Source organism: Apodemus sylvaticus, chromosome 5 (assembly GCF_947179515.1).
Source record: "Apodemus sylvaticus chromosome 5, mApoSyl1.1, whole genome shotgun sequence".
Classification (NCBI taxonomy): Eukaryota; Metazoa; Chordata; class Mammalia; order Rodentia; family Muridae; genus Apodemus; species Apodemus sylvaticus.
Genome location: NC_067476.1, coordinates 92,972,503 through 92,998,766, shown reverse-complemented (window position 1 = coordinate 92,998,766; position 26,264 = coordinate 92,972,503). Strand labels below are relative to the sequence as shown.

The window sequence follows — 26,264 nt, the reverse complement described above, 5'->3', positions numbered from 1 at the left end:
GATGATAAATGGTCTAACAGCCAGGAGCTGCTGGTGGGATTGGTTCTGCGGTGTGGTCATATGCTGTTTAACGTCGTAACCACTTGATTGAGAGTGGAGCATAAATTTCAAACTGTACAACTTAAAAGAAAATGGACTATTGTTAAAGAAGACCAAATTAACGCTGTGTCATGGACTTGTGTTTTTAGTGGTGTAAGAGAGCTTCTGACGGTTCCATTTGACCTTCCCTCTCTCCCTAGCTGTGTCTCCTGCTCACCCTTTCAGTCTGCCTGTTTATTAAAGTTACCTTTGCTGCCAAAAAAAAGCCAAAATCTCATATTATCCTAAAGAGATTTAAGATTTTGGATTGAATTGAACTCATATCTACACTTGGCTACTGAAAGATTTGTGCAGTATGGAGACCACAGGTTTGTCACATCTGGTAGAGAGAAAATTTTGTGAGCATATATTTTCTTTCCTTTATATTTTGATAAATTTCTAGTTGGGCTCATGAGAAGCTTTGGAAAATTTGCAAAAAACTATTAGCAAAATGAGTATTTGTTGAGGAGAGAAGGTTTCTGCCAGATTCACTACCTTCAATCCAGGAATGGATATTTTTATTAAAACCCAAAGTTTCAAATACATGTACATATTGGCCTGAAATAATAGCATTTTCATTTTAAATCCTTCATCATAGCGGACATTAAGTCACACAAAGATTTTAAAAACAATCTTTGTCTCATACCTTTGCTGCATATATGTACATAATCTTTGCTTTCTGGATTCATATCATTTTGAAGATCATGTTGAATATCCAGTTCTTCTAGTGTTTACATTTTCTGAACCCATGAAACTATAATACAACCCAGTTACATATTTTTGAACATTCTGTTTCTACAAAGAATCCAAAATCATCATATCTCCAGCATACTGCATGACATTTTATTTCCTGCAAGAAGCAACATGCACATTGGCTAGGAATCCCAAGTATAAATGAGGAGTGAAAGTGTACCAATTCTGCCACACATAGAACAGAAGACCACGGGTTATTATCTCATTATCTTACAGGCTAAAAGACAAGGCTGCTGCCATGAAATTTGAAGATATGGTAAAATAACACATACCCACTGACATCCTTTTCTGTTGCTCCATCCGTGACTCCTTAGATTGCTGTTGCTTTCTTTCCTTTTTATATTATATTCAATACAATTGTCTTTCTTTTCTTTTAAAATGACTCTTTGTTCTGACCACTATTAGCATCCCTATCACCTTGATTTAAAGCCATCTTCTCTCCCTAGTCTTTGCAAGTCTCTTTTCCTCTGCCTTTAGAACCTCAGTCTATTCCTTGCAGTTTGTTTTGGTATAATAGAGATTTTGCCACACTGATGCTCAAATGCATTTGTGTCTTTCGATTATCCATAAAAAAAGATGAAAGCTTTCTGAATGGTTCACAACTCTACAGAATCTGTTCTACTCACTCTACTGCTGCTCTGCTATGACATCATGCCATATCCTCCTCCTTCCTCCCCGATAGCCTCACATACTTTACCTCATAAACCTGGTCATAGAGGCATCTTCTCCCTGCATCCTGCTTCCACAGAAGTTCAAAATCTCAATGAGATTTTGATCCAGGGTTAGCTCTGGGTGGCAGCCTTTGACAACCTAGTTTGAAATACTGCACTCTTTCCTCACTTGATACTTCTTTTCCCACCTTCTCCTCCTGTTTCAACTTTTCACTAACTGTATCAGCAGATGTGTTGTTGTTTTTTTGTTAGCATTGTCAAGTTAATCAAGGTAGGTAATACATTTTATTGTGCTATATACTGTATCCTAGCTAGAAGCATCTCAAGTATACTGCAGAGCTAAATGTATTTATTCAGTGAAGAGAGAGAATGTCACCATGATCAGAAGAAATAGAAATAGGATGGCCACAGACATCTTTTGACCCACAGGCCACTGCCATTCTTTTTTTTTCTTTCTTTTTTTTCTTTATTTCTTTGACTCTTTCTTTCTTTTATTTGTTTTTTTTTTTTGCACTTCAAATTTTATTCCATCTCCCCATCTGTCTGTCCACCCTCCAACTGTTCCACATTCCATACCACCTTCCCACACCCCTGTCTCCACAAGGATGTCCTTACTCCCCAGCCCCCACCCAACCAGAACTCTAAACTCCCTGAGCCTCTAGTCTCTTGAGGGTTAGGTGCATCTTCTCTGACAGACCTGGCAGTCATCTGCTGTATATTTGTTGGGGGCCTCATATCAGCTGGTGTATGTTACCTGGTGGTCCATTGTTTGAGAGATCTCGAGTACAGGATAATTGAGACTGCTGGTCCTCATACAGGGCTGCCCTTCTCCTCAGCTTCTTCCAGCTTTTCCCAATTCAGCAACAGGGGTCAGCCCCTCTGTCCATTGGTTGGGTGCAAATATCTGCATGTAACTCTTTCAGCGGCTTGTTGTGTCTTTCAGAGGGCAGTCATGAAAGGTCTCTTTTTGTGAGCACTGCATAGCCTTAGTAATAGTGTCAGGACTTGGGACCTCCCCTTGAGCTGGATCCCACTTTGGGCCTGTAGCTGGACCTTCTTTTCCTCAGGCTTTTCTCCATTTCCATCTCTGCAGTTCTTTCAGACAGGAGCAATTATGGGTCAGAGTTATGACTGTGGGATGGCAACTCCATCCCTCATTTGAAGCCCTATCTTCTTGCTGGAGGTGGGCTCTGTAAGTTCCCCCTCCCTATTGTCAGGCATTGCATTTAAGGACCCTCCCTTTCAGTCCTGAGAGTCTTTTACTTCCAAAGTCTCTGGTACATTCTAGAGGGTCACACCAAGCTCCTACCTCCCAAGGTTACCTGTTTCCATTCTTCCTGCTGGCCTTCAGGGCTTCAGTTCTTTTTCTTCACCCAATACCAGATCAGGTTCCCGTCTTCCTCCCCCCACCCCAGTACGCTTTCTTTCCAGGTCCCTCCCTCCCTCCCCACTTGTGAATGCTTTCATCTCCATACCAAGTGGGACTGAGGAATCCTCCCTTGAGCTCTTCAGATTGTTGATCTTTTTGAGTTCTGTCGACTCTATCTTGGGTATTCTGTATTTTTTTTTTTGACTAATACATGATACCTTGCCATGCCCTTCTCAGTTCCCTCCCCTATAGCTTCGCTACCTGAGTTCCCCAATGTCAGCTATCACCTTCTGTTTAACCCCACATGGACATCCCACTTGCTATCTCACAGGAAGGAAAAAAGTAAAGGACAGGAAGGCAAGGGAGACAGAGACACCCGCCATTCCATCTTGTACAAACAAAAGGACAAGTTAAAAGCATCAGGGATCTGTTAACTTCTGAAAGAAATAAAATCCAAAATGGAAACTTTCTTCTATTTTAAGTAACAACCAGAGACAAGTCCGCAATCTGCACCTTCTACTGTAAAGTTGTTAGCCCTCCTTCCAGTTTCGTGTGTAACTTTCTGCTCTTCCTCTTCACACCTGACTCACCTGTCCTTAATGTCCTCTATTGAACTGACACCACTACATTTTTTATTGCCTGTTTCATCCCCCTTATCATATTTTCTGCAATGTCATCCAATGACATAAAACACAGTTTTCTTAATTACAAATATTTTCCTTTCTTTATGTATGTTTTATGAAGGAAAGATTTCTGTGTTAGTACTATTTTAAGTTCTTTGCTTACAGAAATTTTTCTTTTTTTCTTTTTCTTCTTTTAAAATTACTTTTAGTTTTATACAATACAGTTATTACCCCCTGGCTGTCTCCCCCATCCTCATCCCATTACTCCTACCCCACCCCCCTCGCTTCTCCAAGAGGATGCTCCCACACACACTAGGCCTCCCTACTCCCTGGGGCCTCAAATATCCTGAGGGTTATGCACATCTTCTCTCACTGAGGCCAAACCAGGCAGTCCTCTTCTGTATATGTGTCAAGGGGCCTCAGACCAGTTGGTGTATGCTGCCTGGTTGGAGGCATAGAGTCTGAGAGATCTAAGGTCCAGGTTAGTTGAGACTGCTTGTCTTCCTATCAGGTCCATCTCCTCATCTTCTTCCACCCTTTACCTAATTCAACCATAGGGGGTACATAGGTTGAGTCCTATAGGACATAGACTGCAGTCCATAGGTTGGGTGTAGGTATCTGCATCTGTCTCAGTAAGCTGCTTCTTGGGCCTTTAGGAGGGCAAACATGCTAGGTTCCTGTCTGTAAACACACCACAGTATCACTAATAGTGTCAGGCCTTGTAGCAAGTCCTTGAGATGGATTCCAAGTTGGGCTGGTCACTAAACTTCCTTTCACTCAGTCTTTTCTGCATTTATGTCCCTGAAGATTTTTTAAACAGAAACAATTCTGGGTCAGAGTTTTTGACTGTGGGATGGCAACCCCATCCCTCTACTTAATGTCCTGTCTTTCTATTGGAGGTGGATTGTATAAGTTCCCTTTCCCCACTATTGGGAATTTCATCTAAGGTCCTTCCCTTTGAGTCCTGAGAGTCTCTCACCTCCCAGGTCTCTGGTACATTCTGGAGGGTCTCCCCCTTCTACCCACCCCCCCTGAGGTTGCATATTTCCATTCATTATTCTGGCCCTCAGGGCTTCTCTCCTGTCCCTGCTTCCCCAACACCTGATTTTGCCCCTCACTCTTTCTTCTCCCACCTAGCTCCCCCCCTTCCTCTTCTTTCAGTGATTGCTTTCTTCTCTCTCCCAAGAGGGATTGAAGCATCCTCACTTGGGCCCATCTGTTTGTTAACCTTCTTGAGTTCTGTGGATTGTATCTTAGCTATTCTGTACATTTTTTGGCTAATATCCACTTCTTAGTGAATACATGCCATGTATGTCCTTTGGTGTCTGAGTTTCCTCACCCAGAATATTTTCTAGCTCCACCCATTTGCCTGAAAATCTCATGATGTCCTCATTCTTAATAGCTGAATAATATTCCACTATGTAAATGAACTACATTTTCTGCAACCACTCTTCTGTTGTGGGACTTCTGGGTTGTTTCCATCTTCTAGAAATCACAGATAAAGCTGCTATGAACATAGTAGAGCATGTGCCCCTGTGTATAGTGGAACATCTTTTGAGTGTATGCCCAAAAGTGGTATATCTAGGTCTGCAGGTAGATCTATTTCCAATTTTCTGAGGAATCCCCAGATTGATTTCCAGAGTGGCTGTACTAATTTCCAATCCCAATGACTATTAAATGAGTGATATATAGTTTGCCTTAATCTAGGAAAAATATATGTTTTTTTTTTTTTTTTATTTTTCGAGACAGGGTTTCTCTGTATAGCCCTGGCTATCCTGGAACTCACTCTGTAGACCCAGGCTGGCCTTGAACTCAGAAATCTGCCTGCCTCTGCCTCCCAGAGTACTGGGATTAAAGGTGTGTGCCACCATGCCCGGCTTTTTTTTTTTAATGTAAGTACACTGTACTTACATACACTGAATGTGTGTGAGCTACCATGTGGTTGCTGGGAATTGAACTCAGGACCTTTGGAAGAGCAGTCAGTGCTCTTAACCACTGAGCCATCTCTCCAGTGAAAAATATTATTTAATATTAACAAATATGAGCTTTAAAATCCCTAGATGTGGTTCACATTTATACATCTCTTACTAGCATTATAACTCTACATGATAGTTAAGTCTCAGGCTATTTATTTTATTATTAAATATAAACAAAAATAATATATTTCATGAAGAAATTAAGTTAAAGTAATGCTTATGAAGTTTCTGGCTATAAGCAAATAATAACTATAAATAAAGGATCATTTCTCTGGCAGTCTTATAGATATTTTAAATAAATTTAACCATTATATACTCAGAGCATTTTGCATAGAGGTTATTAATTGCATCTAAGGAGATAAGATGTATAATCTATATATTCTAAAATTAGAGTCATGGTACTTCACATATATCATAATATATTTTAAAAGTTATTGAAGAAATTACTGTCTGAGTAGCTTTGCTTTTCTTCCCTACAGTAAGTCAACTGACTGAATTCGTGAAAGTGTAACATCATTCATGTCAAATTCACTTTTGACTACTATCAACATGTTTTATAAAATAAATTACTCTGAGACTTTTATTTCTTTAAAAAGGTTAAGTATATAGCATTTGATGAGATATTTGATGATGTAAAATGTAATTTTTGTAAAATTCATCAACAGTTCAATATGATAATAACAGCCATCATAGGTAATAATTTCAAGTTATTTATTACTTATAATAGCTTTGAAAGGATGAGAATTACAGCCTAAAAATCCCCAGTGCCTAACTCTCAAATGACCCCCAAGAAGTCAGAAGCTTAAAATGCTATCTTGCTCCAAAGAAGCTCTAAATCCAGCCTTCTTTTTTGAATAATATTTTATTTTCAATATTCTTTGCTTACATTCAAAATGATTTTCCCTTTCCAGGTCCCCCCTCCCCATAAGTCCTCTCAGCCCTCTTCCCTCCACCCATTCTCTATCAACCTCCTCCTCCTTCTCTATCCTCTTAGTCCCCTACAATGCTGAAACAAGCATTTTCAGGACCAGGGACCTCTAGTTCCTACTTCTTGGGAGTCATTTGATATGTGAATTGTGTCTTGGGTATTCAGAGTTTCTGAGCTAATATCCACTTATCAATGACTGTATTCCATGTGTGTTCTTTTGTGATTGGGTTACCTCACTTAGGATGATATTTTCCAGATCTAACTCCAGCCTTCTAAGGAGCCCCTAATACCTCAAATCCCAGAGCCCACTGCTCTTTATTAAAAACTAGGTGAAAGGTTGCATTCCAGAGCACACCCTTTGTTAGGAGCTAGGCCAAAGGGCCTTGAGTATGTGATCCTGCCCCTACCCCCTTGTAAGGTAATAGGAAATGAGCTAATTAGCTGCTGCTTATCTTGCTTCTGTAAAATGCTTATGCCATCACCCACACCCCGGAGCTTACCTCCGAGAAAATAGGAAACTGATTGGTCCACGGAGTGTGGGCTTGGATAATTTAAACTGATTGGCCTAAAAACTATCGAGTGGTACAAATCGATTGGCTCACACTACACAGGCTCTCAATGCTAAGGAATGATTGGTTTGTGATGCGTGGGCTTTGTTGTAAACCCATAAAAGCTGTCCCGATTCTGCACTATGGGTTCCACAGTCCTCTACCCCTGTGTGGTGTAGGACTGTGAACCCCAGAGCCTCTGGAACAAAAATCCTCTTGCTGTTGTATCAAAACTGTTTCAATTGTAGTTTTTAATCACCTACTTTATATTTTCATAATATCAATGAGCATATTTTTAGGTTTTCTTCTATGGGGCTCTTAAACCCTTTAGCCAAACCCACATTTCTAAAACTTGCCATTTTTAAAAAATAATGAACCCAAATTAGGTATTTGTAATGTCAAAAAGTGGTTAAGAATCAATTCAATCATTAAAAATATATCTACATACAACTTCAAATCAAATGATAAGTCCAAAGTAGTTTTCCTGGCTCTGGGTATGTATTTAAAGGCTTGTGTAAATAAAGAAAATATCCAATAAAAGAAAACAACAACAAAAAAGAAGCAGAGATGTGCTGAATTCACATAGAAGTCATTCCTAGCTTCAGCAATAGAGCAACCATTTGTTTGATTGTTTTTGAGTTAGTCCTTTGTATAGACAATTATGTGAATATTTTGTCTAACTAAATTTGAGAAACATTAAAATGTAAATTTTGGGGCTGTTAATTTTTTTTTTTAGGAATTCATGGAATGATGGTTATGTCTCCCACTTGGAGGGCAGGACAATATTGTAGAAAATCACAGAGAATGCCAGTTTCCTTGAAACTGGAAAAGAAATATGTTCACTCCTAGCTATGTCCACACTCATATCTTACCCCTGATGAGGCTGTTGCTTCCCAGAGAAATGATTTCATCCTCGATTCCATACTAGGTTGTCAGCTGCAACACACACTGTTTACCTGTGACATGGCAATCCTCATAGAGATATTCATTTTGGCCCCCATCTTTCTGAGCTTGTTATAGCCAAGAGTCTTGCTCAGTGCTTTATAAACTTCTCGGCGGCTGCAGCCTCTCACTCAGACTGCACCTGAGCAATCTGATCCTGTTCCTTATCTTCTGCCTCTGTTCCTGTTTTGCATTTTCCACCAAAAATAGAGCCTGTGGGCTTCCTGCTCAGCATCTTGTTTGGCTTCTAGAGTGGTGGAGGATTCTTGCCTCGCCCAGGACATGACTAAAGTCTTGGTGTATTCTGTCAGCTTGCTTCAGATCAGCATAGACAGTTCAGGGAGGGTAGACATGTGGGTTCACTGGGCAATCAGCTGTGAGACACTAAGCGTGGCCACCATATTCTTGAGTTCTCTCATTGACAATGGACAGCATCACTCATAGTAATATAGGGCACTGGAACCAGAGGATACCCTGAAGGCCCAGGGACAAGCATTCTGTTATGTCCTTCAAGTTCTGCACAACATCTGATACACCTGAAGGCAACAGTACAAGAGGCCAGGAGAGGATGCCTACCTACTTCTTCCTCAGTCCAGTTTAGAAACCTTGCTCTATACATGAGCACTGGGGATCATGGCACTTGCCAAAAATACAGATTATTATTAAAATATTTACCATGTGAAATAGATGGAAAAATGAATGTGACTTTCCCTATTTTCTTTTTTAGCTCTAGGGAAAGACAAGGATTACATGGATGAATCTGAACATGCCAACTATGATCGATCTCGTCTCCTTAATGACTTTGTTACCAAAAATAAACCTGACTCCAAGACAAAACTATCTAAGGTAATACAAACTGAATTATTAATGCATAATTTTTATAATGGAATGTTTAAATCATTGAGCATTCAGCTCTATGATTAGGTTTGTGCTGGAAAATTTAAACAAATGCAGTAGTTAACATCCATCTTAAATAATTCAAGCATGAAGAGTTGTTTATTGATATATTTGTATTATTAAACAATTATTATTTAACAGAGCATAAAGTGCCCCTTTATTTTTTAAATGTATTCTTTAATTTTTAAAACCATCTTATTTACTTTATTTATTTTCTTTTAATTTGAGACAGGGTCTCTCTCTCTTTAGCCCTGGCTCACCCTACCCTACCTTATGTACAGGTCCATGATTACCTAATGAATGGTACCCAAGATTCAAAACAGTATGCAAAAGCAAAGCGCATTTTACTCTGCAGAAGTGCACCATGCTAGGGTTTCCCATTTACCCAACTGAGCTCACAGGTCCATTTTAAAGCACATTAGGAGAATTCTAGGGATGCACAGGTGACCTTTATCATGATTGGTTAGCTCTATATCTAAGGACATTCCAGAACCATTGCTGGAGGGAGGGACTGGAAACTGTTGCTGGAGAAGCCTGGAAACTGTTGCTGACCTATTGCCCTTGCCTCAGGCCAGGTGGCAGGGCAGATTCTGATTGGCTCCCCAAGACCTAGGCTTTTTCCTAATTACTGACTTGCTTGGATTTGTCCAGTTCTTGGAAACAGAAATCTAGACCTAGTCTCCTGAACTGCCAATTTGAAGTCTTCCATGGAGACAGCCTGTCTTAGTCCTCTCACTTAAGATTATTCTTAAAAACACTCGAGATGGACAGATATCAACTGTCTGTGCTCTTTTGTCTTTTTGCCTGTGAATAGTCCCAAGATATAACTGGCATGTTTTGCCTGGGTCACTCCTACTCCAACTGGCCAGGTCTCATGACCATGTGCTCAGGATCCACTTACCCCAGAGCGACTGCTTCCTTCCTCCATCACACTCTCCTGGTCTTTGCCTCGGACCCCAAGCCTGGAAACTGAAACATACCTGCTTCTCTTCTGTCCAGCTACAGGCTGTAGGCATCTTTATAAGATAACCAATAGTTTTAAGTTAAGGAGCAAAGTTTGGAAACAAATGCTGGCATATGTGAAAATTCACTTGTCTTAAGGAAACTAGAACATGAGATATAGAATTTAGCATTATAATACATAGCAATGAACCAAACCTCTCAACAATATAATTTAGAGATATGGAATATATATACACACATATACATATACATCATATACATATACACATACACATACATATACAACTTTCTGAGTTGTATGTATAGGTTTTTCAGGCTGACCACTCTATATTAGATAGCATCATTTTTGAGAAAACTGATTATACCTCTCACACTGACATTAGTGGCCTCGATCTCTTAGTCTGAGATATTTCTCTGTGAGATTTCCCGCATATACAAAGGCATGTCAATTAATATTTCTTTGTTAAGTACATAAGCCACACTGTTGATCTGTCATGGGTGAAGTTTCCCCTTTTAATGAGGAAGACAGAAAGATTTCCAGGAGACTTCCAGGAGACTTCCAGGTCCTCAGCTGTTACAATTATTATGTGCCCTCTTCTTTGATATTCTCTAAGACTTCTGTATCAATTTGGACTGGACATCCTGTGCTCAGTATTTCTCTACATTTTGATTAGTTGCACATTTTGTAATGGTCTCTGTTTGCTAAAGAGATATTTTTGATAGCAAGAAGATGAAAGTTACATTTAGATATGGGTATAAAAATACATTTTAAGAATAACACTGGCTGAAAATGAAGCAGTAGTATGCTTTCCTCTGAGATCCATTAATTGAACAGAATAATGAGATATAATGTTATATTTCAATGCTTGTATATATGATAATGAAAACTAATAATTTAAACATCACTGTAAGCATTTACCATATTTTCATTTATGGCAAGAGGATTCAAAATTCTTTATTATAATTATTTTGACCAGTGGTTATTCTAAATTACAATAGAAAGCTGCATTTATTTCTTCTATTAAATTGTAACAGACTACCTTTCAGCATAATTGTTTAATTACCAGATATAAATGATGAAGAATAATAATTCGTATATTGGTTTTGGTCCTTTAGTTTTCACGTATTTCTTAACACATGAACATGGTTTTATGCTATAAAACAATATGATCTATATTCTAACTCCATTCATTATTACATATAATGTCTTAGACATACTAATTATATTCAATGACCATGTTGTCCTTATATGTAAATTGTGGGCATACTGTTTTCTTGACATCATTATTTGAAAACAAAATGAGATGACTATGTGTCTTAGTTAAGGTTTCCATTGCTGTGAAGAGACACCATGACCAAGGTGAGTCTTATAAAGGACAACATTTATTTGGGGCTGACTCACAGGTTTAGGAGTTTAGTCCACCATCATAAAGGCAGGAACATATCAGCTTCCAGGCAGGCCAGATGCAGGAGGAGTTGAGAGTCTGCATCTTGATATGACTTGAGCCAGGAGAAAACTCACACTTCCAAACTGGGCAGAGCTTCAAAGTTCTCTTGAAGAGTGATGTACTTCCTCCAACAAAGCCATATTGTCTAACAGTACCACTCCCTATGGGCTAAGCATATTCAAACCACCACATTTCACTCTGTGGCCCCCAGAAGCTTGTCCAAACACACCTGTCTATGTGGGCTATACCTTGACATAATATAATGCAAAATATATTTAACCAACTCCAAAAGTCACATAATCTATAACAATCTCCAAAAAGTTAAAAGTCCACTGTTCAAAATCTCTTCTGAGTTTTATACAATCACTTAACCATAAAAAGTATATCATATACTTCCAATACCACAGGATATTTATTACCATTCTAAAACATCATAGTGAGGAACCACTGGACCAAATCAAGACCGAAAACCAGCTGGACAAACTCTAAACTCCAGATCTCCAGCTCCTTTCATCCTTATTGTCTGCCTTTGGCAGATCTGGCATTGAGCAGCAACCAACCTTTCGACTATTTCCACTCCTTGTTAGCAGATTTCCTCTACAGGTACTCCACAACTTCTATATACCTAGCAACTTCAACTTTACAGTTTATTGTTCCAATATATAAAATTCACACATGGGCTTCTAACAAGAACTTGGTCACTTACCCAGCTCTGCCTCCTGTAGCACTCTAGGTTCTGGTTGATGCTACTCCATTGCGGCTGCTATTCTTGGTTGCCATCCCAGGGAATTGAGATCTCCAGTTTCCTGGAATCTTCAGCTGCAGTTAGTTTTCACTAATATACTATTATAGACTCCCTTCATGGTGCCAAGCCTTAACTTCTTTGCTTGATCCCCTTCAGTCCTGGGACACCAAATCCAACTGAAAGTGTACCTTCACCATTGGCTTTCCCTGACCTCTCATAGTGCCAAGCCTCAAGCTGCCCTCCAGGACCCCTCATGCCTTCAAAACCTATACCACCTGGGTGGTGCTTATACATTGCCAAGTCCAGCTGCAGCACAAGGTACTACTGTAACTATCTCTGGAATACATCTTCTTTATGCTCTCGGAAAACACTTTCCAGAAGACCCAGCTCAGTGATTCTGATCTCTTCCTAATCACCACTAATTTCATAGCTCCAGATAACCAGCATCAACTGCCCCAGTATTCCTGTCTATTCTTGAATCTAAAGCAATAGCCAAACATACCAAGTTCTTCTGCTTGCTAAAGCTGGAACATGACCCCTTTGTTCTATTATATCATTCATTGCCTAAGCTTGGCTGTCCTGGAACTTGAGCTGTAAGCTCAACAACTGAACTTGAACTCAGATCTGAATGCTTCTGTTTCCTGAATTTTAGGATAAAGACTTTTACCACTATGCCTATATCTAAGCTTTTGCTACTTGGAACATGCTTTTACCAGGCTGACCTTAAACTCAGAGATCTGCTTGCCTCTGTCTCCTGAGAAAAAGTGTATACCATCCATCATGTCTAGGCATAAGCTTTCATGGTGACAGTTCCTCAAGATTCAGATCAAAAGCTTGTGACTTTCATTTTGAGATTATAGTTCACTCCAGATTAAAAGGCCAAATAGAGATGACAACTAAGCAAACAGTAAGCTTATCTGGACTACTCCCTTTATCTATTTTTATCCTCAAACACAAAATTTAGTTCCATTGTACTTTTATTACTTGAAATACACATTTTATACTTTTTCTTTCTGAACTTGTTATGCTTGATCAGAAAATTCCTCGTGAGACTAAGCTACAAGATGAAGCCCAAACTTGGATTTTCTTGAAATTTCCTTTGTCAATGCAATTAATTGGAATGTTTTCACACTAGCCTCAGGTAAATCTTCAGACAAGGACAAAGAGAAGCCACATTCCTCACCAAAACATCACAAGAACAGTCTCTAGGCCACATGAATAATCTTCTCCTTTGAAAACTCTTGAGCCAGGCCCCCACATTTCAGGCCTATCACAGCAATACCCAACTCCTGGTACCAACTTCTCTCTTACTTAGGATTACCATTGCTATGAAGAGAGAGCATGAATAAGACAATTCTTATAAACAACATTTAATTGGAGCTGGCTTACATATTGAGGTGTTCAGTTCACTGTCATCAAGGTGGGAGCATGGCAGCTGCCAGGTAGTCAAGGTGTAGGAGTAGCAGAAAGTCTGCATCTCGCTCTGACTAAAGCTATGAGAAAACTGATTCTCTTGCACTTTAAATCTCACCCCCACAATGGCACACCTCCTTCAACAAAGCCATATTGTCTAACAGTACCACTCTCTATGGGTCAAGTATATTCAAACCACCACACTATGTGAGAATATTTAGGGCATAGCAAGAAATCATTGGTATGTATTTCATTTCATCTGATATGTACCCTGGACTGAGTATCTATGAGAATTTTATAGCAACTTGGAGATTGAGAATGCACCATCGAAATAATATTTTACGAACAAATAAAATAATGAAATATAATTCAGTTTTAAACCTCTTTATTTCCCTGCTTCCACCATTTCTGAAATATAAATGCTTTGCATAGAATTTTAAGATATTGAATGAGACCATCCAAAACTACATTTTTGGTAATTATTTTTATCATTGTAACTACAACTGATTTATATCTGCTCCTTGTTGTTAAAGCTTTTTGACATCCCTTTGCTTTTGAGAGTATGACTTCTTATAGAAAGTTGGGGGAGGGAGAAGAGAAGAAAGGAGAGAAAGAATAATGGGAAGAGAAGGAGGGGAGGAAGGAGGAAGATAGAGTGAATGGGAAAGAATGGAATTTAGATATTTAATTTAGCCCAAGGAATGACTTAAGTTTCAATAGCTCTCAAATAGATATGACTTATATACTTGAATATACTTTTCTCTATGCTGGTAAATTTGTTTACATTAAAATTATTTTCCTTTTATTTTTAGTTACTATTAAAGGAACTATAAAGAAATATAGCATAATTTAAAAATCACTCATCAGGAACACAACTAAACATTAATAGATATAGTCTGAGTTTATTCACTCTACAAAATTTTGCATTAATATTTATATAGGTTTTTATAACATTTTTATTAAATTAGTTGATTAATAATTTCTTCACTGTGTAGCTTGTGTTATTTTTTATGTCAGATAAATATTATTTGAAGTGAACTGAAAGGAGCTATAGGAGAAATGCAGATGTTCATCAATAAGCTTGTGTCATCTACTGGAGGACAGAACACTATATCAAGTAATTAGAAGATAATTTGAGATTCAAAATGTTTGCTTCTTTATAATTTACCACATGGCTAATAGTTATATCATCACTTAGTTTACTTACAGTAGTACTGTCCAAAATACAATTTTTCCTTAGACTTGAAACTTAATATGCTATAGTTAAAATAATTTGTAAACTACAGTGAACATTGTTAAGTATTTGGGCAAGAAAATAAAATAAGATGTCACATAACAGGTCAATCAAGTAAATATTCAAATATGCTACTGAATTTGTATGATTCTCCACTTCCAAATCTTACCCTTCTATGAAAACCACCCTCCCCATGTTGCCAGGGTGTTTTACACCTGCAGCTGCCATTAAAGTATGTCCACTTTTATCCCTTGCATTGGTGGGAATGAGGCAAATTTTCCATTTGATAAAAGAATTCAATTACATAACAGAAAAATAGTACTCAAGTTTCAGAAGGTTTTAATACTTTGCCTAGAAGATATTATTTGTGAAATCTCAAAAAGATGAATAAATAAAACAATAACCTAAGTTTGCATTATTTGCACTACTATCTGGGTGCTATATTTTACAAATCTTCTATCTTCTCATATTTCTCCTAAACACACACACACACACACACACATTAAGAAAGACGGACAGACAGATACAGATAGACAGAAAGGAAGAAAGAAAAAAGAAAGAAGCCTAATATATGTATGTATTATAAGCATATAAACAGATTTTAATACACAAATCTCTGCCTCATATCCTGCTTTACTTTGGATGATTGGTGTGGTTGCCCACTGCACTCTGTGAATTATACATATTAAGATAAGTGCATAAGGAACATTTCACATAGGAGCAAATATATATAATGACTCAGTAGGAAAGAACATTATCTTGAAAGGGTGACTCATGGCTAATGCAAACACACAGTGTGTAGAGACAAGTATTGAACAATAGAAAACAAATAGAACTCAATGACAAATTATCCATCAAAAAAAAAAAAAAAGAACTCAATGACAAATTATCCATCAACGGTGAACTAGGGTCAGAGAAATTATTCTAAATTCTCTCAAGTTCTATTATTGTATTTGTGATAGCTTCATTGAGTTTTTCATATGTAAAAACTAACAAACAATCTTTTTTTTTACTTTTTTGTATTCGATATATTTTCAATCTTAAGACTAGTGGATTGTATAAAAGTATTTTAAATCTATGTGAAATTTTGTTAAGCATTGTGAAACAGTTAACCATTTCTAGATTGGCCTTGAGTCGAAGTGATAAATATTTCCTTTTCATCACTACTTATGATAATTTACCATGTTAGTCTGAATGTCAAAGCCCTTCATAGACTTCACTACTCACTTAGTCCCCAGTTGGTGGAACTATTAGGGAAGAATTGGGAATTATGAACATTTGGAGAAGGTATGCCACCACTGTCAGTCCCTGACATTTCAAAATGCTCCTATAATTTCTTTTTTATTAGATATTTTCTTTATTTACATTTTAAATGTTTCCTGGTTTCCCCTCGAAAAATCCCTATCCCATCCCCCCTGCCCCTGCTCACTAATCCACCCACTCCTACTTCCCTATCCTGGCATTTCCCTATACTGGGGCATCAAGCCTTCTCAGGACCAAGAGCCTCTCCTCCCTTCTTTGATGTCCAACAAGGTCATCCTATGCTACATATGCAGCTGGAGCCATAGGTCCCTCCATGTGTACTCTTTGGTTGGTAGTTTAGTCCCTGAGAAATATGGGAATACTGGTTGGTTCATATTGTTGTTCCTCCTATGGGACTGTAAGTTCCTTCAGCTCCTAGGGTCCTTTCTCTAGCTCCTGCATTGGGGACCTTGTGCTCAGTCCAATGGTTGGCTGACAGCATCTTCCTCTGTATTTGTCAAGTACTGGCAGAGACAGCTATATGAGGCTCCTGTCAGCATGCACTTGTTGGCATCCACAATAGTGTCTGGGTTTGGTGACTGTATATGGGATGGATCCCCATGTAGAGCAGTCTCTGGATGGTCTTCACTTCAGTCTTTGCTCCACACTTTGTTTTTGTATCTCCTCCCATGGGTATTTTGTTTCCCCTTCTAAGAAGGACCAAAGTATCCATACTTTATTATTCCTTCTTTTTGACTATCATTTCAAGTTAGCTCTCTAATTTCCAGTTTGTGGATAAGGGGATGTGAGCTTACAGTTGGTGCTCCAGTTGTGTGTTTGCTTTCCTATTGCCATACTCCCCATTGTAATAAACATATATTCCTATCACTCTGGAGCTGTAAGTTCAAAATAATCCCTTCCTTCTAAAAGTTACCTTGGTCATGTTGTTTTAATACAATATAAAGGTAACTAATACATTTATTAAATTAAATATTTTTTTATTTTTTGTTGTTGTTTTATTTTATTATTTCTGCTTTCTTTCTTCCTTTTCTTTCTTTCTTTTCTTTCTTTCTTTATTTCTTTCTTTCTTTCCTTCTTTCTTTTTTCTTTCTTCTTTCTTTTTTCCATTCTGGATTTTACTCCCCTCCTGGTCCACTGTCTGACTATTCCACATCCCATACCTCCTTCACACTCCTGTCTTCAGGAGGGTGTCCCCACCTACCTTCCATCCCACCAGAGCTCTAAACTCCCTGAGGCCTCCAGTCTTTGAAGGTTAGGTGCATCTTCTCTGACTGAACGCAAACCTGGCAGTTCTCTGCTATATATGTGTTGGGAGCCTCATATCAGTTGGAGTATGCTGCCTGGTCCAGTGTCTGAGAGATCTCGGGGATCCAGGATGAGACTGCTGGTTCTCCTACAGGGTTGCCTTCCACCTCAAAAATTAAATATTCTTAAAAATAATGTTCTGTTTTAGGATCAATCTTCAGAACATAGAATTGCATTTTTAACTCCTTTTGGAGATTAAAGCTTTTTGCAGTCATGATTTCTAATATAAAATTATAGGGGTAGCAAAATAGGATCTATTAGGAAGACATTTTTATTCCAGGACAGAGAAAGATGGTAAGCATCAGATAGCCTCCATTGTCCCAGTGTTAGAATACAATCAATGGAAAAATCCAATGGGCACTATAAATCAGAGATATGTCAACATGTGATATCTAAATTTGTATTCTACTAGCCTGAAGTCTTAAAGCAAAATCCCTATTAAATATCTCAAAAATGTGTTGTTAATTTCTATCCACTGTGCCTTCTAATTTTGTTGAGAATTTGAATACCTTCTATCAAAATTTAGTCTATTGAATTGGATATAAGGTTTTATTGGATGCAGATTTTAAGAGGGGTGATTTGATATCACCACTAAGCTCTGGGTTCAGACAAAGCTTGCATTTCTGATGAGTGTCCTTGAATCCTAACTTCATAATGTCTACATATCAGAGCTAGCCTTAAAGAGGATAAAAGACCACCTGTACCAGAGACTAATGATCATCGTTATTCTAATTGAGAGAAACATGTCAGAAATTGAGCAGCAAAATTAGGTGATTAAATTAGGCAGGAAATTCATCTCAGCTGAATTCCCAAAGCAGAGCAATGTGAATAGCCGCTGCTCATTAACATGAAAAATATCTGAGAATAATTCTTTCCAGCAAGAGATAAGAGTAAAGCTTAAAGCACACATTGCACCTCACACAATAATAGTAGGAGACTTCAGCACCCTATTCTCATCAATGGACATATCATGGAAACAGAAACTAAACAGAGACATAGTGAAACTTACAGAAGTTATGAACCAAATGGATTTAACAGATATCTATAGAACATTTAGTCCTAAAACAAAAGAATATACCTTGTTCTCAACACTTCATTGTACTGTTTTCAAAATTGATATATAATTGGTCACAAAACAGGCCTCAACAGATACAAGAAGTTTGAAATAATCTCATGCATCCCATCAGATCATCGGATCACCACTGACTAAGGCTGGTCTTCAATAACAAAAAAACCAAACAAACAAACAAAAAAAAACCAAAAACAAAAACAAACAAAAAAGCCAAAAACAAACAAAAAACCCACCACCACAAACAACAACAACAAAAAAACAGAAAGCCCACATACACATGGAAGCTGGACAATGCTCTACTCCATGAGAGCTTGGTCAAGGAAGAAATAAAGAAATAACTTAAAGACATTTTAGAATTCAATGAAATAGAAGGCACAGCATACCCAGACTTATGGGAAACAATGAAAGTAGTGCTAAAAGGAAAAACTCATAATTCTGAGTGCCTCTAAAAAGAAACTGGAGAGAGCATATACTAGCAGCTTGACAGCATATCTGAAAGCTCTAGAACGGAAAGAAGCAAATACACCCAAGAGGAATAGATGGCAGGAAAAAGTCAAACTCAGGGATGAAATCAACCAAGCAAAAACAAAAAGAACTATACAAAGAATCAACGAAATCAGGAGCTGGTTCTTTGAGAAAATCAACAAGATAGATAAACCCTTAGCCACACAAACCAGAGGGCACAAAGACAGTATCCAAATTAACAAAATCAGAAATGAAAAGGGAAACAACAACTGAAACCAAGGAAATCCAAAAAATCATCAGATCTTACTTCAAAAGCCTATATTCAACAAAACTGGAAAATCTGGATGAAATAGACAATTTTCTAGACAGGTACCAAGTGCCAATGTTAAATCAGGGACAGATTGACCATCTAACCAGTCCCATAACCCCTAAAGAAATAGGAAAAAAAAGCCCAGGACCAAATGGGTTTAGTGCAGAATTCTATCAGACTTTCAAAGACTACCTTATACCAACACTTTTCAAACTATTCCACAAATGGAAACAGAAGGAACACTGCCCAATTTGTTCTATGAAGCCACAAGTATGCTTATTCCTAAACCACACAAAGATTCAACAAAGAGAACTTTAGACTAATTTCCCTTATGAATATTGATGCAAAAATACTCAATAAAATTCTTGCAAACCAAATCTAAGAATACATCAAAATGATCCTCTATCATGATTAAGTAGACTTCATCACAGGGATGCACGAATGGATCAATATACGGAAATCAATTAATATAATCCAGTATATAAGCAAAATCAGAGGGAAAAAACACATGGTCATTTCATTAGATACTGAGAAAGCATTTGACAAAATCCAACACCCCTTCATAATAAAAGTATTGGAAAGATCAGGAATTCAAGACCCATACCTAAACACAGTAAAAGCAATATACAGCAAACCAGTTGCCAACATCAAACTAAATGGAAAGAAACTGAAGCAATCCCACTAAAATAAGGGACTAGGCAAGGCTGCCCACTCTCTCCTTACCTGCTGAATACAGTACTTGAAGTTCTAGCCAGAGCAATTAGATGACATAAAGAGGTCAAAGGGATATAAACTGCAAAGGAGAGAGAGCTTTGAATGCTAAAGGAGAAAATAGGGGCTGGTATAGTGATTGACATAGAATAAATTCTTCAAATACTGAGATCAACAACAAGAAAAAAAAAAGGTCAGTAACTGCCAAGAAATACCAAAACGCTCTTAATACTTTGGAGGCAAGGTGCAGCTCAACATAAATACTTTATATTTGAGAAAAACACTTACACTCTCTGAAATAGTTAAGCTTCTCAATATTTTATTTGAAAAAAAGTGTTGGGCCAGAGAGATGGTTCAGCAGTTAAGCATGTTTTCTACTCCTTCTGCATTATTTAATTTTTTCATGTAATATATTTTGATCAAGTTTTTCTTTCTTCAGGGTCCTCATAAATACTTCCAACCTACACACAAACACACACACACACACACACACACACACACACACACACACAAAACTTCAGGTTCTCTCTCATTATTTTAAAAACAGAAAGCAAAAAAGGAAAATCAAAACAAATAGGCAATAATATGACAAAAGTGCCAAAAACAAAACAAAGCAAAACAAAAAGCCCACAAACAAACAAACAAACAAACAAACAAAAACCATGGAGTTTGTTTTGCATTGGCTAATTACTTGTGGGCCTGGGACCTGCCATGGACACTGATTTTCCATTTCCTGTATACTCCCCTGAGCATTGGTGCCTTGTCCGGGGTGAAACTATGCAGAGCTTGTGTGTGCTGTCACAGTCTTTATGACTTCATTTTTGTGTCACTTTTGTTGCATCTGGATGAAACTGCTTTCTTGGAACTATCTATCCTATCCCTTGTTCTTACCATCTTTTGCCTCATTTTTAGCCTCCTCTTTTTCATAGGTCCTGAGGGGAGGGATTTGATGAAGATATTTCATTTAGGAATGAGTGCTCCAAAGTCTTTCACTCTGAACACTGTCTAGTTGTGAGTCACCGTGTTAATTTCCATCTTCTTCAAGAAGAAGCTTTCCTGAGAAGGACTAGGTTAGACACTTATCTAATAGCATAGAAATATGTCAATTAGAGTCATTTTATTGCTGATTCTTTAGCAAAGAGATAGTACTAAACTCTTCCCTATCCCCATTATATTTTTAGTCTTAGGATCTTGAACTTTGGTAGTTTCAGATGTGGGAAGAATGCTTGCTGCTTTTTCAGAGAACTATGATTCCATTACAGAACACACACTGGAAAATTAATAACAGCTTATACCTTCAGCTTAAGGTGATCTGATGCCCCTTTGTCGCCTCTATGACTGCATATGCATGCACATGTTTGTGCCTGTGCGCGCGCACACACACACATACACAAAGGGGGGAATGGAGAGAGATGATATTATAATATTAAAACTTAATTAAATTCAAGAAAATACAATTATTATTATTTTATATATACATTTGTATTATTAACAATCAAAATCATTAAGATTAATACAATTTTATTATCTTTACCATAATTATGTGACTGACAAATTTTCAGAAACAACTTAGTATTGCAAGCAAACATACAAACAAAAGACATTCTTATAAATCTATAAGTGGTAAAAATTAATTTGACTTAATTGAAGGGAAATTCTAGAGAAAATGGGATAAGCTGCCTTTACAATCATTTGTGAAAAGACTGTCTTTTTCTGGTTAATTAATGTAAATATATTTGTGAATATCATTTGGAAATATGATCCTACAGAATGAGAATTCCTCTTACCTTCAAGTAGTCATACCTTAAATACCAACAAAGCGTTCTATGAGAAGATAATAGTCAGAGAACATCTGCAGTTAGGTTGCATTAGAAGGATCAAGCACATGTGGTAGAAGCCACAATCCTGTTATGAATACTAACGAAATGCTTGTTCTTGACTCTGCCACTGGGAATGCAGAAATTGACTAATGTTGACAATTATGGTTTGGGGATTATAAATGTATTTGCCAAAATATGACTTCTCTTTTGAAAGATGTTTAGTATCAAACTAGAAATGAAAGGGGGTATAGACAGGAAAATCTTGACATGAATATTTTAGCAGTTCATTAAAATTAGATCACACGGCCATTCAGTTTGACTAGATCAAGTGGCAGGGGCAGATGGTGTTCATCATGTTCTCAACTGCTAATGTGGGTAATCTTCTGTAAGAATGAAGACACTGATAATAGATGGAAGAGGTAAGAAAGATGCAGCTTCTACAGATTTCTAAACTGTGCTTTTTATGCTGACAATACTAAAAAATTCCATTTTCATATATGGCTTTTGGCCCATAAATTGTGTAGGGGGTTAATTTCCTGAGCCTAATAGTGTTACAGAACTACTATACAATGCTACATAATATTAGTGACACTAGAATTTTTCAAAATTTTAGCATAATGTGTGAAATAAACAACCAAATAAATAACCACTTGGGCGTCTGTGGCATCTTTTCTTTTTTCTTTTCTTTTCTTTCTCTTTTTTCTCTTGTTCTTTTTCCTTATTTATTTAGTTATTAATCGATAGAGAATACTTATGCTTGAATTTTTCTTTGGAAGCTTTCTACCACTAGACAAGCACTAGGCAACCTGCATTTCCATATTTATATTGAGACAGGGTGTCACTAAATTGCCAAGGCTATTCTTGGCTACTCAAGGCTAACACACCATACATTCCAGGTAGTCCCTAAATTTTTACTGTATTGATTCAGGTTCCAAAGTAGCTTTAACCACAGGCTTGCTCTTTCTGTCCTGTCTATATGAATGCTTTAATGGGCAGCATTATACTTGACATAAAATATAGTGAGACTTGTATAAGTGTAGATTTCACAGTCATAAATTCATATGTACAAATGAAGAGTTTTCAATAAAGAAAATGACTATTTTAGTCAACCTTTAAAGAGTTCCTTTGAAATTTTAATAGATTTATTTTTTATGAATATTAGTATTTTTTTTACATGTGTGTATGTGTATTGCAAAAAAGGACATAGCAATGAAAAGACATTAGATCCTCTGAGAATAGAGTTAAAGGTGAATGTAGCCACCATATCGATGCTGAAAATCAACCAAACCCAGGTGCTTTGCAAAAGAACCCAGTCTTCTTAATCTTTGAGCCGCCTCTCCAATCTAAGGATTTTATTTTCTTGTTATGGTACTCCCTATATGTTATAGTATCACAATTATTTTTTAGCATTTATATTCTGTTCAATGCTATAAGTAAGTTGACAACTTATTAATCAAGTTTACTTTTATTTCATAATATCACTGTGATAAATTGTGTTTTTAACAATTTTTATTTTGTATATAGATCACACATGAAATCATTGGGGTTTTTCACAAAGGTGTTAAACATAGTTTCTTGCTCTCCGTTAGTAAAACTCTTTCTCCAGCAGCAAAAGGATACCTTCTGTTACCTTCAGAATCTACACCTAATACTGAGGACCTTATCCCTATGTAACATCAGAAGTTTCTCCTGTTTTATACCATTTAATTTCATTCTATAATAAGCAGTAAAATCTTATTCTACAGTAATTTATAGCTAGTGTAGATTTTCCAGATCTAGTATAAGGTAATGCGTGTTCTTTACACATGCTCGGCATAACTTAAGCCCAAAGGAATGTGTGGTGTTAGGTCTCTCTTCCCCCTTTTCCCGGTCTCTGTCTCCATCTCTGTTTCTGTCTCTGTCTCTCTGTCTCTCTCTGTATGTGTCTGCCTCAGACTCTCTCTACCTCTGTCTCTCTCTATTGTTCCTTTTTATGTATATATCAAATAAAAATAGCACTCTAAATCCATAATAAAATATGGTTTTCAAAATATGAAGCAATATGGGACTGGAGAGATGGCTTGGCAGTTAAGAGCAAAAACTGTTTTTTTCAGATGTCCTTGATTCAATTCCCAGCAACTACATGGTGGCTCATAATCATCTGTAATGGGATATGATGTCCTCTTCTAGCATGTCTTCTTCTAGTATATATATATATATACTGTCTCACACACACACACACACACACACACAGACAGACACTCACACAGACACACACACACACATATATGTATATATATATATATATTTCAAAATATGAATATGAAGCAGTCAATATATTATCAACAGCTTGCCCATTGTTGAGAAGGGCTTAAATGGCTTTAGACATTTAAACTTAAACATCTCACAAGTTAAAATAAAATACATTATTGAGGAGATAAATAGTAAACTCGGAATGAGTTCATTAAAAGAAAACAGTAGGAGTTTTTTAAATAATTAAGTAGAAAAACAACATTTGACCATGAAACAAAAAATGGGATCAATAGTTTAGATATTCAACACAATAATATTAAAATTATGAGCAAGTGAAAGAAATGAACTTAGGATCTAGTGATGAGCTAATATGCTAGAATACACACACTTGATCAATGACTACATTAATCTCAAATTTCATAAAATATAAAAGTGAAAGTAAAAAATATTTAAAGAAATTCAATGTTGATATTTAAATATATTAGCAGTTCTAATGATGACAGAAATGCAAAGATGATCCATGTATTTCAATTAAATTTGAAAAGAGCTTAAAGTACAACCAAATCAGTACTAATACTCCATACCCAAATTTCCCAATTTTATTCTTGGTTACAAGATATGTTTTTTGAGCCAAATTTTTCTGGGAAGTGAATAAATGATAGTTTAAAGTAATAAGTAAATGCCTTAAAATAATCTTGCAAAAAAACCCTTATCTTTAGAATATAATTAGATGTTTGCCCAAATAATTATGTTTAAGATGTTTCCTTCGCTGTAAATGGGAAGACACTTAAGCACTCAGAGTTAATGATGTCATTAAAACAGTAATGCATTCAATCAAAATTACTGTTATAAAAGCCCCCAAAGTATTTAGTGATTACAGTAATTGATTGTAATTATGATTCTATAATAAAATGTAGCTCTAAAACCACTACATGCAGCATGAGACCAATAATAAAAAAAGGTTTTCTTTTCTCTTTTATTCCTTACTTAAATCTTACTACATGTAACTTTATATTCAAGCCATGTATATTGTCATATTACTGTGTCCATTTACAAATATTATTCAGCAAATAGTGAAACTATGAGATAACAAAACAGATATAGAAACAGTCACAATTCTGCTTCTAAAAAGCTGGCTTTCCACTTTACAACACTGGAAAAAGAACATGAATATAGACATTTTTATTCAGTAATTTTGCAAAGAATTCTATTCTATCTTACCCTGGTATGCATTCATTATTTTGTATGTATCATATCAACTCTCACAATGACAGTAAGCAGTTCTACCACCATTATAGCAGTAAAGAAATAATATTTGAGCAGTTGTTTCTTGCCAGATCTCTAACTGGAAAGAAGTAGTGCAGAACAGTACATGCCTCTATGATCTAGATTCTGGGGTTCTCTACTTGTAACACAATAGTTAATGGTAGGTATTTAACTTGGACAGGACTCAACCATTTCTAAAACCTTAATTCAGTGCTGTAAGGAGGATGTTCAAATTTTTCATATTTCTGTGCCTCACTCACAAGACCTCAGAAATACATTGGCTTGTTGAAGTTTACTCTTCTGCAAACAGTAACCAATGAAAAAATGGCAAGAGGTCTTTATAATTAATTTCATCCTTCGTGTTGTAAAAGTGTATATTCCTTGGGGTTACATAATGATTGGAGAATTTAATATTGTTAAATACATTTACTACAGAATGAAGACTCCCCTTACCAATTTGGAAACCAAACCAAACCAAGCCAAATCAAATCAGCCCATCCCTTTCAAGTCAGTTCCTTACATTTGACAACAGCTGTTAAAGAGCCCAAAGAAATGCAGTAGATTTCCAGGAGTGTGAAGACACAGATGCATTTTTAGTGTTAGAATAAAATTAGTGAAGTGATTGCAACTATCTTAATGCTCCAAAAAAAATATTACAGCAAAACAAATTCCTACTTAAGAAGTCTTATTTCACAAGGAAAACAAACAAACAAAAAAAGACAAGATGTTTGTTCACTCTCTCTGAGCAGCAATATTAAGTAACTAGATATATAATGAGCTTTTGAATCATTAATTTTTAAATAATTACTTTTTGTATTATCTCAACATATTAATATGGAGAATATGTTCGGTTGAATTGGACATTTTTAAGACAACTTTGTGTGTGCATGTATGTGTGTACGTGTGTGTGTGTGTACGTGTGTATGTGTATGTTGATGCTATTCATTGCCATTTTCTTTGCTTGGCCAGTGCCTCAGACTTCCACTGGCTTGCATCTATTTCCCAACTACTTTTATTTCTTTTTGCTTTTTCCCCACACTTATGACTGAGGTTGTTTGTATAAGCATAGAGAGTGGGCTATTTACTAGACTATTGGTAACTTACCAGTAGCTACACCACTGAAAATAAATGACATCCTTCTACTAGAAATCAATTACAGCCAATATCTCCTCAGAGAAGTGTGACACTATTGAACTTCTCAATCCGTGAGGAAACATTGAAGGTCTCAGACT

At 36.7% G+C, this 26,264-nt stretch overlaps 1 protein-coding gene across 1 annotated transcript in view; it reads left to right on the top strand.

Moving 5' to 3' along the window:
- Ano3 (anoctamin 3) overlaps positions 1-26,264 on the top strand; it is a 319,679-nt gene that overhangs the window by 109,776 nt on the left and 183,639 nt on the right. The window contains exon 4 of the mRNA XM_052181396.1: positions 8,616-8,734. Coding sequence (XP_052037356.1) covers positions 8,616-8,734 — 119 coding nt within the window. The remainder of the gene's footprint in view (positions 1-8,615; positions 8,735-26,264) is intronic.